This window comes from Muntiacus reevesi, chromosome 2 (genome assembly GCF_963930625.1).
Source record: "Muntiacus reevesi chromosome 2, mMunRee1.1, whole genome shotgun sequence".
In the NCBI taxonomy this organism is placed as follows: Eukaryota; Metazoa; Chordata; class Mammalia; order Artiodactyla; family Cervidae; genus Muntiacus; species Muntiacus reevesi.
The window spans coordinates 258,040,801-258,055,270 of record NC_089250.1 but is presented as its reverse complement, the minus strand read 5'-3'; the positions used below and the strand labels follow the sequence as shown (position 1 = coordinate 258,055,270).

At 47.0% G+C, this 14,470-nt stretch overlaps 1 protein-coding gene across 1 annotated transcript; it reads right to left on the bottom strand.

The window, feature by feature from the left end:
• Positions 1 to 12,743: 12,743 nt before the first annotated feature.
• LOC136161248 (large ribosomal subunit protein eL8) lies at positions 12,744 to 13,623 on the bottom strand. Its single transcript, XM_065925954.1, has one exon. The coding sequence runs from the start codon at positions 13,600 to 13,602 to the stop codon at positions 12,802 to 12,804; it is 801 nt and encodes a 266-aa protein (XP_065782026.1). The 5' UTR covers positions 13,603 to 13,623; the 3' UTR covers positions 12,744 to 12,801.
• Positions 13,624 to 14,470: the final 847 nt, after the last annotated feature.

Genomic DNA, 14,470 nt, shown 5'->3' with positions numbered 1-14,470 from the left:
TGAGATCTGAGAAGTTCAGGAAGGCTCTGTGTGAAGAAGGGTCTTCAGGCAGGTGAAGCTGGAAGCAGGGAGATCAAATAGAAGTACGTAGCAGTCATCTGGGGAGGACTGATGATGGTGTGGATTCAGGAGAAGGTACCAGTGGAAGTAGAGAGGATCCATTGGAATTTGGGATTTTTTTGTTCTTGTTGTTGTTTAGTCTCTAAGTCATAGCTGACTCTTTGCAACCCAGTGGACTGTAGCCCACCAGGCTCCTCTGTCCATAACTTTAAATAAACAACAGTCAATGGAGAGTTTCAGGATGCCAGGGAGAATGGAACTTCCCTGGGGAATGAGAGAGAAGATGATTCTAGACCAGCACATCCAAAACAGACTTTGAGATTTCGTTGCTCTGCTGTGCCAGTGGAGTTCAACCTACTCTCATGTGTGAATTACTCTTTAGAGCCCTGAAGTGGCCTTATGATCGTATGGAGGTGACAGGTTACACCCTTCCCCACTTGCATCTCCTCTTCAGCTGCCACTTGTCCACTTGATGTCTTTGATGTCATCTCTAGTGATGGCCTCCAATCCTGCACCCTTTACATAGCCATCCTGAATACTGGCACACGACTGAAGAAGAGAAATAAGAAGGAGCAGGTCAGGACCAGCATCTTGGGAGTTGTCTGCAGACCCTGTTTCTGTTGGCCTCTGCTGGGGGCATTGTGGGTTTTTACCACATACCACTGGTAACCACACACCAACCTCCCTCTGCAGAGACCTCTCCCTCCTTCACACTCTGCCCACCTGCTTGGTGTTAATCAGATTGCACTCTTGGGCAATAGTACCAGCTGTGATGGCTGAATAATGGTGCCTCCAAGAGATACCCACAACATGATCCCATGAACCTGTGAATATTACATTACATGGCAAAGAAATGGATTTTATAGGTGTGATTGAGAGTGCTACGATGGAACTCCAATGTTCATAACAGCACTATTTACAATAGCCAGGACATGAAGGCAACCTAGATGTCCATCAACAGAGGAATGGATGAAGAAGATGTGGTACATATATACAGTGGGATATTGCTCATCATGAAAAAGAATGCATTAATGCCATGTGCAGCAATATTAATGAACCTGGAATTGTCATGCCGAATGAAGAAAGTCAGACAAATATCATATGATATCACTTACATGTAGAATCTTTAAAAAAGGTACAAATGAACTTATTTACAAAACAGAAGTAGAGTCACTGATGTAGAAAGCAAATTTACAGTTACCAGGAGGGAAAGTGGGGGAGGGATACATTGGAAGATTGGGATGGACATGTACATACTACTATATATAAAGTATATAACTAATAATGACCTACTATATAGCACAGGGAACTCTACTCAATACTCCATAAGCCTATATGGGAAAAGAAACTAAAATAAGAGTGAATATATGTATATATATAACTGATTCACTTTGCTATACACCTGAAACTAACACAACATTGTATAGTTGATTTACAATGAACTCCAATGAAAAAGAATTTTTTTAAGAGTTCTGTGATGGAGAGATTATTCTAGATTATGTGGGTGGGCCTTATACATCACAAATGTTCTTATAGGAAAGAGGCAGAGGTGGATTTCTGACAGAAGAGGAGAAGGCAGTGTGATCATAGAGGTAGAGATTGGAGTAATGTGGCCAATAAGCCAAGGAATATCAGCAGCCGCTAGGAGCTCAAAGAGCCAGATGATGGGTTTTCCTCAGCCCATTGATACTGGTTTGGGACTCTTAGCCTCCAGAACTGTGAGAGAATAAATTTCTGTCGAGTTAAGCCACCCAGTTTGTGACAGTTTGTTAGGGCAAACATAGGAAACCAGTATACCAGCCAACATTTACTGCCCATTCAAATGATACTATGCACCAGGCAGTGTGCTACGAGTTTGGCATTTAATCCTTAAAAACCCTTCTGTGAGGTTGGCACGCTCATCCCCATTTTACAGATGAGAAAACCGAGGGGATAAAGAAGTTAAGTAATTTACCTAAAGTCACACAACTGGTAAACAGAAGAACGGAACTCTACACTGGGGATTTAGGTAGTCTGGCTGTGGAGTCCACAGGGGCCATCACTGTGCTATACGCCCCACTGTACTGGGAGGGTTCAGGTTAGAACCATTTTCCCTGGCAGCCCCCAGGAGTCCTGTAAGTCCCACACAGGAGGACACAAGGATGCCGGCCACGATGTAAGGTCATGTTATCTGCATCCCACAGGGAGTGTCTGCATGGTTGCCAGCCTTCCTGTGCAGCCGTGGCTCTTTCCCTGAAACCATAAAGGAATGACCTTCACCCCTAGTTTCCTAGGGTTCACCTGCAGCTCTCAGCCTATCATATGTTCTCGATCCTGCTGTAACCCCAGATCCCACAGGGTACAGAGGGGAGACGCCATTTACTGTTGCCCTCTACTAAATGTGCCGTGTCATTTAGCATTTATGAGCAAGGATGTTTACAAGGGCTGGGATTTAACTGTGGAATAGAAATAACGACTTGGGAGAGGACTCTTCCTTCATTCCTGGAATCTTGAAGAGGTTGTCTGACCTCTTCCTTTCTCCCCGACCCCTCTTCTCCACGGCTGTCCCTGCAGAGCTGACCTTCAGAGCAAGAACAGGACTGAAGAGCTGCCTGCTCCCACTCCCCTTGGCCACACACAGCTTCCCGCCCAGAGCACCGGGGAGCTTTCATCGGCTCATGCCACCCTTGGAAAAGATCAGGAGGCCGCTGGCTGTGTCCTTGGACTGCCTTTCAGTATTGACCCTTAATTAAGAAGGAGAGACAGGAGAAGTAGAAGGGGGGACAAATTCTCTTAGTAAAACTAGGAGTGCTTGCAGCCAGGCGCTGTCTGAACTTGCAAAAGTTGAGCCAATTTGGGGCAAAACTAAATGCTTTGCTTTCTTTTTCTCAGCCAGGCTTCCTTCCACTTTTCTCCCTTAACCTGCTTCTGTCACATATACAAGTCATCTCCCCCTACTAGCTGTGGCATCATTGGAGTTTACCGGGGTAATCCCAGTTTGCAGAATCTTAGGAAATTTAAATTACACAGCTGCTTCTCAACTGATTCTCAAGAGGCGTGGGGAGAGTAGCAGAAACCCTCGTGGGCAGGGAAAGTAACAGGACATGTGGCATTTCCCAGGAGAGGAGAAAGCTCTGCGTTTCCTAATGCAGTCTATAGAAACTACAGTTTGTGTTTACGGGAAGTGGGAATGGTTAAAAATAGAAGAGAAACAGTGATGCAGTTGATGTAATACTTTACTAATGGCTCTCAGAAAAGTTTATATGAACCAAGATCCTCCTCACATTGGGTCATCCAAAGCCAGTTCCTTCCATTGCCAGAAGAATTCAGGTCCCGCATTGAGCGGTGAACACTTATTAAGAGAAGGTGGGGCAGAGAGGGGAAGAATGTGGGGAAGGGATAGTTAGGGAGTTTGGGATGGACAGGTCTACACTGCTATATTTAAAATGGATAACCACCTATTGTATAGCATGGGGAACTCTGCTCAGTGTTATGTGGCAGCCTGGGTGGGAGGGGAGTTTGGGGGAGAATCAGTCAGTTCAGTCGGTCGGTTGTGTCCAACTCTGCAACCCCATGGACTGCAGAATGCCAGGCCTCCCTGTCCAACACCAATTCCTGGAGTTTACTCTAATGCATGTCCATTAAGTCAATGATGCCATCCAACCATCTCATCCTCTGTTGTCCCCTTCTCCTCCCTCCTTCAATATTTCCCAGCATCAGGGTCTTTCAAATGAATCAGCTCTTCACATCAGATGGCCAAAGTATTGGAGTTTCAGCTTCAACATCAGTCCTTCCAATGAATATTCAGGACTGATTTCCTTTAGGGTTGACTGGTTGGATCTCCTTGCAATCTCCTTGGACTCTCAAGAGTGTTCTCCAGCACCACAGTTCAAAAGCATCAATTCTTCGGCGCTCAGCTTTCTTTACAGTTCAACTCTCACATCCATACATGACTACTGGAGAAACCATGGCCTTGACTAGACGGACCTTTGTTGGCAAAGTAACGTCTCTGCTTTTTAATGTGCTGTTTAGGTTGGTCATAGCTTTTCTCCCAAGGAGAAAATTTCATGGCTGCAATCACCATCTGCAGTGATTTTGGAGCCCCCCAAAATCAAGTCTGCTGCTGTTTCCACTGTTTCTCCATCTATTTGCCATGAGGTGATGGGACCGGATGCCATGATCACTGAGGATCAGTGCAAAGAAACTGGGGAAGAATGGACACGTGTATATGTGTGGCTGAGTCCCTTCACTGTTCACCTGAAACCATGACAACACTTTTGATCGGCTATACTCCAAAGCAAAATAAAAAGTTTAAAAAAATTGAACGGGAAAAAAAGAGAGAAGGTGGGGGTAGGAGATGTTCCTAGTGGGTCAATGACTAAAACTCTATGCTCCCAATGCAGGGCATCTGGGTTCAGTTCCTAGTCAGGGAAGTAAAGTACCCATATTGTGCAACTAAGACCCACTATAGCCAAATAAATAAATAATTATTTTTAAGAAGAGGTGGGTTGGGACCTTGCAGAAGAAGTCTTCTTCTTTTGGCAGAGGTCTTCAAAGTCCTCCTTTTTTATTTCACTTTGGGTCTTGCTATGCCATAGCATGAAATTTGCAGTGAATTAGCACCCCAGAGGCTCCTTCTGTATCAAGAAGTCTCTGCCACTGTGTATAAAAGTAAAAAGCTTGTATCTTAGTTGGGGATTGTCAGATGTGCCCGGAATGCCACATAACAGAGACTCACACACACACAGCTTTCTTTTTCTCTGGTCACATGAAGAAAATAGGGAACTGAAGGCTGGTGCTGCTGCTCCGGAGCAGCCCTCAAAACCCCACGCCCCTTCTAGCTTTTCTGCTCCAGCACCCCTAGATTTTGGCTTTCTGCTTCATAATCTTAAGAAATATCTATATTCTGAGCAGAAAAACAGGGGGTGGACAGGACAGAAAGCAAAAGACACAGAGAGATCTATCCCTTTAAAAACTTAAAAAAAAAAATAGACCTTTATTTTGTAGAGCAGTTTGAGGTTCACAGCAAAACTGAGCAGAAGGTACAGAGATTTCCCACCTACCCCCTACACGCATGCCTCCCCCACCAAAATGATACGCTTGTTACAACTAATGAACCTACACATCATCACCCAAATCTACCCCCTTTTTAATCAAGAAAAATATAGCTTTTCTAGAATGGCTACCTAGCTAATTTCTGCCTAGTTCTCATTGGCTAGCACTGTATCTCATGACAACTCCCAGATACAAGTGCATCTGGGGGAATGATAAATCTTTTAAGTTTATTTTTCATTGAAAGATAACTGCTTTACAATATTATGTTGGTTTCTGCCATGCATCAACATGAATCAGCCATAGGAAATGATGATTAACTGAGCAATCTCCAAATCTGACGAAATTGGTTTAGGGAGAAAGGGAGAGTACCAAACTTATATAAATCTGGAGTAGCAAATATGGTAAGGAAGAATATTCCGAAGACTATAATATTTATGGTAGCCCTAAATAGGTGTGGGATTTTAGAGAGGGTTTTGGAAATTGTTTTGATTGAAGGGTAACATATATACAATAAAGTGTACCAATCTTAGGGGTAAGCTGATGATTGTTAACATATGTATATATATTTGTATGACTAGATGAAGATAGAAACCATTTTCAGCATCTTTTGAAGGCCATTCATGCTTCCCTAAATCAACACTCCCTCCCTCACTGAGATAATCCCTATTCCAGCTTCTACCACTTAGAGAAGGATACTAAATCACAAAATGTTGTAAGGATACTACATCACAAAATGTTGGAAGGAAAACAGATGATGGATAGAGAGGAATGAAAGGGAAGAAAATAAGGCCAAATAAATGGCTTCTTTTGTGTTATTGCTGCTCTCCTTCGCCTCCTAAATTATTCTGATTCTGTTTTGAAAGTGGAATTTTAAACGTCATCAAAGAAGTCATAAAAAACTGAAGATCAAAATTTTACTTTGCTGTAAAGTTGATATACGCTGAAACTTCAATCAAGACTGGATTCTATTTAGCACATAATATAACAACTCTAGGTAATTAATAGTGGTAAATAAGATATAGCTATATTTCTCTATCACATAAAAGCAGCCTGAAGATATGTAGTCAAGGACTGTTTTTGGCAGCCCTAGTAAGACTCTGTAGCTCTCTAGCTCTCTGCTCTTCCAATCTTATGTGACCCTCATCCTCATGGTCAAATATTGAAGTTGTAACTCCAGCCATCACATCTGTGTTCCTGGCAACAGAATAGAGGAATGGGAAAAGAATCATTCATCCCTTCTCAATTTAACAGACTTCTTAGAAGTTCCACACAACACTTTTGCTAATAACTTACTGACAAGAACTTAGTCACATAGCCGCATCTACCTGCAAAGAAGGCTGGGTACAATGTGTTGCTATAAAAATCACACTTCTTACAAAGTGAAAAAGCTCCTAGTCTCTTCCAAGCTGCACTTCTGCAACTTTTGATCCTCCCCTTCCCTTAATTCTTCCGCCTTTGCATTGCATCCCCAAAGGAATGTGAACCCATCTTAGCCCAAACCGCCAGATCTGCCCTTCTCAAGAAGGGAAAAAACAGCTCAGCAGATGGGAAAGATATCCTACACAGGCCAATGCAACCAGCCACACTACTGTCAGGTTCTGTGGTCCCTGGAGTCCCTCTTGGGGTTGGATGAATATAATTCAAACCACGTTCTGATGGCAGCAGTCAGTGTTGTCTTAGGGACACAAGATTAGATGTAAACAGTCTGTTAGTATCCCAGCCAGCTGTCGGTGGACAAAATTAAGATGTCTTTTATTTGTATTTTCTTTGACATAAGTGCTGTTTGTTTCTCAGTGAAATAACCCAAACACAGCACCATGGGATAGGAGCCAGGAGCCTGGTCACTGAAGCAGCAGCTGCCCCGCGCGGCGGGTGGAGGGAGGGGCCCTGTTGTCTGGGAAAGCCCTGCTGCTGTATCCTCAAGTGCCAGTCCAGTTGAGAGTCATGGGCCCCAAAGGATGCTGCTGTGGAAGCAGAGGCCAGATTAGGTGAAGACGAAGGCAGAGGCATCTGAAATGGGCTGTGAAGGGGTAGGAGTGGCATGACTGGTAGTATTTGGCCAATGACATGGTTGAGGCCACCAGGTTGGCCATAGATGAGGAGAATTGTGGAATCAAATGAAGCTCTCTGAGAATGTTCTGCCTGAGTGGAGAAAACTTATAATGAGGTACCTCCCTGATTTTAGGTGCCTTTTCCCCCCGTGCTTGACTGACTGAGCTTCTGTCATTTGCTTCTTTGAAACATCTCTCAGTGCCTCCTTTCCTACTCCCTAATAGTAGGGTTAGTGACATCCTCAATGCAGTAGCATCAGCTTGTCAGAAGTCCTATCCTGTGTCCTAGAAAAAGACTGAGTCCTTACTTGCCCTGATTCCTCTCCTTGTTCTCGGAGAGCCAGCAGTGAGCAGTGGCTTGAAGTGAAACCTTAGTTCCCTGCCCAATAATTAGACCTAGGCAGCCTGGATGAAAACCAGGAATCCTTGCTGCTAGACCACCAGGGGTGAGAGGTTAGAAGCAAAGTTCCTCTGGCTCTGGCCCCGTTTGAAAAATGAATTTCTTGAAGAGGCAAAAACTGTAAAATCAGGCACAAACTTTATTATTAGAGATGTAACACAACAAGTGGGAGAGCACATGAGAAAGTTTGTTTACATAAGACAGAAGCAAGGCAGAAGTACACACCTGGAGAGAAAAGGGTGTGGGCATTCTCCCTGTTGAGGAAGAGCACAGAAGAGAGGCGGTTAAATCATTTATATAGGGCAGTTCTTCCGGGTCTTTGTTTACTTTTGGCCAATTATCTCGTTTCTTCTCAGCAACGGACCTGCCCTAGGACCCTCCCCATAAGTGCACGCATCTTTTTGGCAAGATGGATTCCAGTGCAGAGGGCTGTGGAAAGTTTGACATCACTTATTGTGGAGAGGTTCTCCCTCCCTTTTTGACCCCTGAGGAGCCTACCTGTACAGCTGGGGAGGTTTTCCTGACCTCAGGAGTGACAGATGTGGTCATTTTATCCCTTCACTCCGGCAGAGCTCAGCTCCTGCCACTAGCTTTGTCTTGGGAGTGTCTGGGGAAAACAAAGTTCCAATTTAGTCCACTTGACCAACTCCAGCTGCACTGCCCAGGGGTTTATCTGTCTCCTAACTCACCCTTACACCTCAAACAAGAAACGTTCCTACAAGGATTTTAAAGTTTCAGAAGTGTCCTCCTGCCACCAAAGTGCCAACTTGCTGCAGTGGCAAGCCGTACCACTGCCGAATTCTGTCTGACCCTCCCAGACGCCTCTTAGGCTCTCCAGAGAAGGGTGAACTGGGTTTGAGGGAAAAGAGGAATTCGACGGCCCTTTTCTCAATAAGGTTGTTCCAAGTGGTGTTCTTTAGTCGTTTAGGGTCACAGCCTGTGCAGAGTGTCTCTTATGCTGAGGTCCCAGCTGGGATCTCAAGGCTGGCCCTACTGGCCCAGACTGGTTTGACCACCACACGTGCCCGCAGCTTGTCATCAAAGCCGGGGGTCAGCCCTGCTTGAACCACAGAAAGTAAGAGTGGGAAAAGTCAAGTTCCCAAAGCACCAAAGGAAGGAGTTCTATGTCAGGACCTTGTACCCTCAGATCCTGTGCAATCCCCAGCCTGCACCGTGATGTTCCCCCTTCTTTCTCTGCAAAGTGCAGTGAAATATTCACAACTGACAGTGACACTGTAACAGTTCAGTTTGGATCTGCTCCTTTCTTTGTTTACTTGACCTCACAAACTCTGGTCCTTTCCATTTTCCCAGGAACCACTAACTTGGGCGTCTTGCCTCTGGTTGCATATGCCAGTGTGTCTTTAGGGAAATGCTGTGTTAGAGGACCAGATGAGCAGAAAGACATTCTGGCCTGGCTGGGGATGGACCACTCTGCCTGGAGCTTCTGTCTGCTCTGGCACCCATGTAAGCACCTGCCTGCATTCATATTCAGACCCCATCTATTCTCTTCACTCACTGCTGCCACCTGTCAGGTTGTTCCCCCAGAGCACCTTCCACTGAGTCCTCCAGAAGTCCCGGGGCTTATTGGTGCGTGCTCTGCACCCCACTTCCTCCCAGGGAAAAGTTGCCAGGCTTCTGGGAGAGGACGCAGGCTTGCAAGCACCTTGCTGGCCATTCTCTTCGGGACCACGGAGCTTTTCCATCCACAGGAGTCACTGGTCAAGAGGAAGAGCACCAGTGAGCTCTTCTGAGGCTGGCAGTCTGCTTCAGACCTTTGCCCCAGGGAGTCTAATTGCTCTCTCAGAATGCAAAGACTGACTGTTCTCCCAGGCCTCTCTTTACGTCGTTACCCACATAACCCAGATTTTCTTCCGAGGATTCTTTCAGGTCATTTATTTCTCTATTTAAAAAATAAAATTTATTTATTTGTTTGGCTGCCCCAGGTCTTAGTTGCAGCGCATGGGTTCTAGCTCCCTGACTAGGGATCGAACCCAGGGCACCCGTATTGAGGGCACAGAGTCTCAGCCACTGAACCACCAGGGAAGTCCCATCTTTCAGGTCATTTCGATTTACTGTTTCTTACCCCTTCCTTCTGTTCTTTCTTCACCTCTTTTCTTCTCCACCCTTACCCAGGGCTACATCAGGTTTATCAACTTCCTGTTCCTTTCCCAGCATGACCCAGTCAAAGCAGGTTGATCTCTCCAGTTTTGCATCACATGACATCCTTTGAACAGAAGAGTGTATTTCCTAGAAATTGGGGGTACTGGCTTTCAAGTCCAGGGACTCCAGCCAACCCAGAAAAACGTCCTGAAGTCCAGGTGACCCCACTAAGCCCCATGCTGTCTGGGGAATGAGACTTGACACTTGCTCTCAGGACTCTTCTCCTTCCCAGGTTCTATGCCTGGTTTCTCTGCCACCTCCTTCCTTCTCCCCAGTGTCCTCTTCCTGAGCTTCACAGGCTCACGATGCTCCTGCAAGTCTCTTGGATCAGGCAGCTGAGGGCAAGGTGACAACCAGATCATGCATTTCACCTCTCCGTGAATGAATGGGGCTGCAGCATCAAACAGGACAGAAATCATTCTTGCCTTCATGGAATTTACATGCAAGTCAGTGGAGTGGAGCGGGAGGTGGGGAGAATAGAATAGTATCTCCATGAGTATAGAGAATTTTTTTTTTTTTTTTGGTGGCAAATTCTATGAAAGCAACAAAATAGGGTTATATAAAGAGCTCCAGGGGAAGGGGTGGGAAGAGTGCTCTAACTTAGTGAGAAGGAAGTGCTCCCTGATGGGGTGACACTTGAGCACAGACCCAAAGGAACCCTGCTGGGGCTGTGGAAGACCTGAAGGAGGACAAGACGGTTTATGCCAAGACCCTGAGGCCACACAAAGCCCAGCATGATGGAGGAACTGAAAGGAGGCCAGTGTGGCTGCGGTGGACTGTGCCTGAAGGAGACTCATGGGAAATGAGGTCTGAGACGTGACGGCAGGGAGTGAAAGCTCATCGCTCAGTACAAGGTGAGGATTTGAGTTTCATCCTCAAAGCAATAGGAAACCACTGAAGGGCTTTCTGCAGAGAAGTGAAGTGATCTGATGTGTGTGTGTAGCCTTTGTAATTTACTCATTTATGTGGCTATGTTGGGTCTTAGTTGTGGCATGGGAGGTCTTCCTTGCATCATGCAGGATCTTTGTCGAGGTGCACGAACTCTTTAGTTACAGCGTGTGAACTCTGTTGCTCCATGGCAATACGGGATCTTAGCTCCCCAACCAAGTATCAAACCTCGCAATGCAAGGCGAATTCTTAACCACCGGGCAACCAGGGAAGTCCCTGATGTGTGGTTTTTGAAGGCCCCTCTGGTTACCTGTTGGAGTACAAGAGTCTCTTGCTCTCCTGTCTGCCAGGGGTTTGTTCCACCACCACCCCCAAGCACTGGGGAGGCCTAATGATGCCAGTACCCCAGCAGGGACCTGGGGTCTGTCATTCACCCCTCCGTCTCGGTCTTCAGGCTTCACTGGCCTCCAGCACAGGCCCACTTCCTAGACTAGTAGAAACATAAGGGAAGACACTGTTCTTTGTGTCTCTGGACTAACTTTACTTGCATCATTTTGCTTTTTTTTTTTATTGTCTGCAGATGTTTGTGACATTCAGATTTTAAGTGAATGACGGGCAAGGAAATGTCAGGAAAAAGAAGAGTGGCTCCCCTCCTTGAGTCTTTTCTTGCCACCCTTGCTGGTGTGAATATGACTGAGGAGTCAGTCTGGAGCCGAAGTCAAATCACAAGTGGTTCCCAGGATCCTTTGACCCCGGCTGTTGCCTCGCCTCCGCCCGTGGTTGCCTGGGGACGGTTTATGCTGCTCCTGTCCAGGTGTTAAGGCTGGATAAGCAGGAAGAGGAAGACCAAGCCGGGACAAAGCTGCCTTCTTCCTGCTTTCCACCCGCCCGTTGCCCTCACCTCCTCCTCTTTTACAGCCCGGCAGGCTGATGTGGGTTGAGAAACGCTACACTGCCGTGAACCGCCCCACCCCGTCCAGTGCTTTGCTGAGGTCAATGGAGGTTCCTACTGAAAGCAGACTCTACTCTGGCCTGCAGGGTACTGAGACACTTCTACATAGGCTATTGTTTGTTCCCCAGACCTGGCAGATCCATCCCCCCACCTTCAGCTCTCTGAGGAACAGAGGGTGGTGGGGGTATTTGAGGAGAGAGGGTGTGGGATGGGAGGGAGTAACCGCTTTGAAAAAGCATATTTGACTTAACTTTATATTTCAAAAACAAGGGACCTCCCTGGCGGTCCAGTGGTTAAGATCTCGCCAGCCAATGTGGGGCAGGGCAGGGAGGGTGGGGGCGGGTGGTGGGCAGGTGAAACTTATACCAGTTGCTACTATTATTATTTTATCTTTGTTTAGGATAAGGCTAGATTATATCTGAGAAAAGTCGTTTGTTTTTTTTTTTTAAATCCGTAAGTAATTTGGGTGGTGTGTGGACACAGCAAAAGTTGTGATCTTTTTGCTTTTGATAACTGAAGTGAAACTCAAGGCTGGGCCACAGCATTCTGTCCTTTCCTTCACTTCTCACTGCTTCCCACTGACTTTTCCGTCTTTTATTGCTATTTGTTTACTGGGTTTTCTGTTGTGTAGAAAACCAGCTCCTTAGGTCTCTGCTGAAGTCTATCGGCCCTCTCATCTTTTCTGCTTCTCCAGCTGACGAATTATTTTCACGAGGATTCCAGAGTCTCATAAGCACTCTCCAGCGGTTCTCAAAGTGTGGCCTCTGGGCTCGTGGCATCAGCATCACCTGGGAACTTGTTGGAAATGCACGATCTTTTTTTTTAAAAAGTTATTTATTTATTTTTGGCCACGCTGGGTCTTCACTGCTGTGCGTGGGCCTTCTCTCATTGTGACGAGTGGGGACTGCTTCGTTGTGGTGCACGGGCTTCTCATTGTGGAGGCTTCTCTTGTCGTGGAGCACTAGCTCTCGGGCATGCGGGCTCAGTCCTTGCGGCTTGAGGACTCTAAAGCTCGAGCTCGGTAGTTGTGGTGCACAGGCTTAGTTGCTCTGTTGCATGTGGCATCTTCTCGGACTAGGGATCGAACCTGTGTCTCCTGCATTAACAGGTGAATTCTTAGCTGTTAGACCACAAGGAAAGCCCAGAGAGGCACATTCTTTTTTTTTTTTTTTTTTTTTTTTTTTTTTTTAATGCTTGATACCAGCTGAAGCAGCCTTTTTATTACTTTTATGTACAGAAAACTCAATAGTGTACACTCAGCCCAGCTTGGTGGCCAGTTCTTTGGCCTTAGCCTTTTCCAGCTTGGCAATGCGAGCCACTGACTTCGGCCCCAGGACATTGCCTCCCCAGTGACGACGGATCTCATCGTATCTGTCGTTGTAATTGGTTCTGATGGCTTCCACCAGCTTAGCCAGGGCACTCTTGTCCTCCGAGTTGACTTGTGTGAAGGCTACGGTGGTGCATGTCTTCCTGTGGACCAGGCGCCCCAGCCGGGCCTTGCCCTTGATGATGCAGTAGGGAACCCCCATCTTGCGGCACAGGGCAGGCAGGAAGACCACAAGCTCGATGGGATCCACATCGTGAGCAATCACCACCAGCTGAGCCTTCTTGTTCTCCACCAGGGTGGTGACAGTGTTGACCCCTGCTCTAAGGACAGGTGGCCTCTTGGTGGGGACGTCGCCTTTGCCGGCGGCTTTCTTCTCAGCACGGGCCAGCAGCCTCTGCTTCTTCTCCTGCTTTGTCTCTGGTCTGTACTTGTGGGCCAGCTTAAGCAGTTGAGTAGCTGTTTGTCGGTCCAAGGCCTGGGTGAATTGGTTAATTGCAGGAGGCACTTTCAGCCGCTTATAGAGAATAGCCCTTTGCCGCTGCAGCCGGATGTAGCGGGGCCATTTGACAAAGCGGGTCAGGTCCCTCTTGGGTTGGATGTCCTGTCCAATGCCAAAATTCTTGGGCCTCTTCTCGAACAGGGGGTTGACCACCTTCTTGGCCTCCTGCTTCTTCACCACGGCGGGGGCCGGGGCCACCTTCTTCCCCTTAGCCTTCTTTCCCTTCGGCATCTTGAAGGGCTGGCGTAGAGAGCGAGAGGCACATTCTTGACCCCTCACCCTAGACCTGCTGAATCAGAAACTCTGGGGGACCTGCGGTCTGGGCTTTGACCAGCCCTTCAGGAGACTTCAGCACACACTAGGGTTTGAGAGCCACTGTCACAGAGGAAGAGTAGGTCTGGTGACTGTTGTGGGGTTGTGCAAGTGCACAGTCCTGTTCTGGGCATCTGGCACTCATGGGAAACTGTCAGGCTCGATTGTGAAGACAGGGACCAGACGCATAAGAGTAAGCAGACAGAGCCAGCCGAGCACTGTGAGTGCCTTTTAGCCTGGTTCCCTCCTGAACCTTCCCAAGGCAGAGTTCAGTGATGTCAGCCAGGCGGTTGGGAAGACAGCCTGGATTCCCACGTGGGCTCTGTCTTGAGTGAAGTCTTGTAGAGTCACTTAACCTCTCTGGGCTTCCTGGTAAGTCGTAACCCTCTGTGAATAGAGCAGGATTGTTTGGGGAAATAAATGAGGTAACATTTGTGAAAACACGTGTGTGTGTGCGTGCACTCAATTGTGTCCAACTATTTGTGATCCCATGGATGTTGCCCACCAGGTTCCTCTACCCATGAAATTTCCCAGGTAAGAAATACTGGAGTGGGTTGTCATTTCCTCCTCCAGGGGATCTTCCCTACCCAGGGGTCGAACCCACGACTCTTGCACCTCTTGTATTGGCAGGCAGATTCTTCACCACTGTGCCACCTAGCAAGACTGAAAACACTTCTCTGTGGTAAATTGTAACCAGACAAATAAACTCTTTACTGAAGCGAGTCTCAACTTTTCCCTAGTGGCCACACATGGGACAGATTAGGCTCACATGCTGGACAAACTCCCG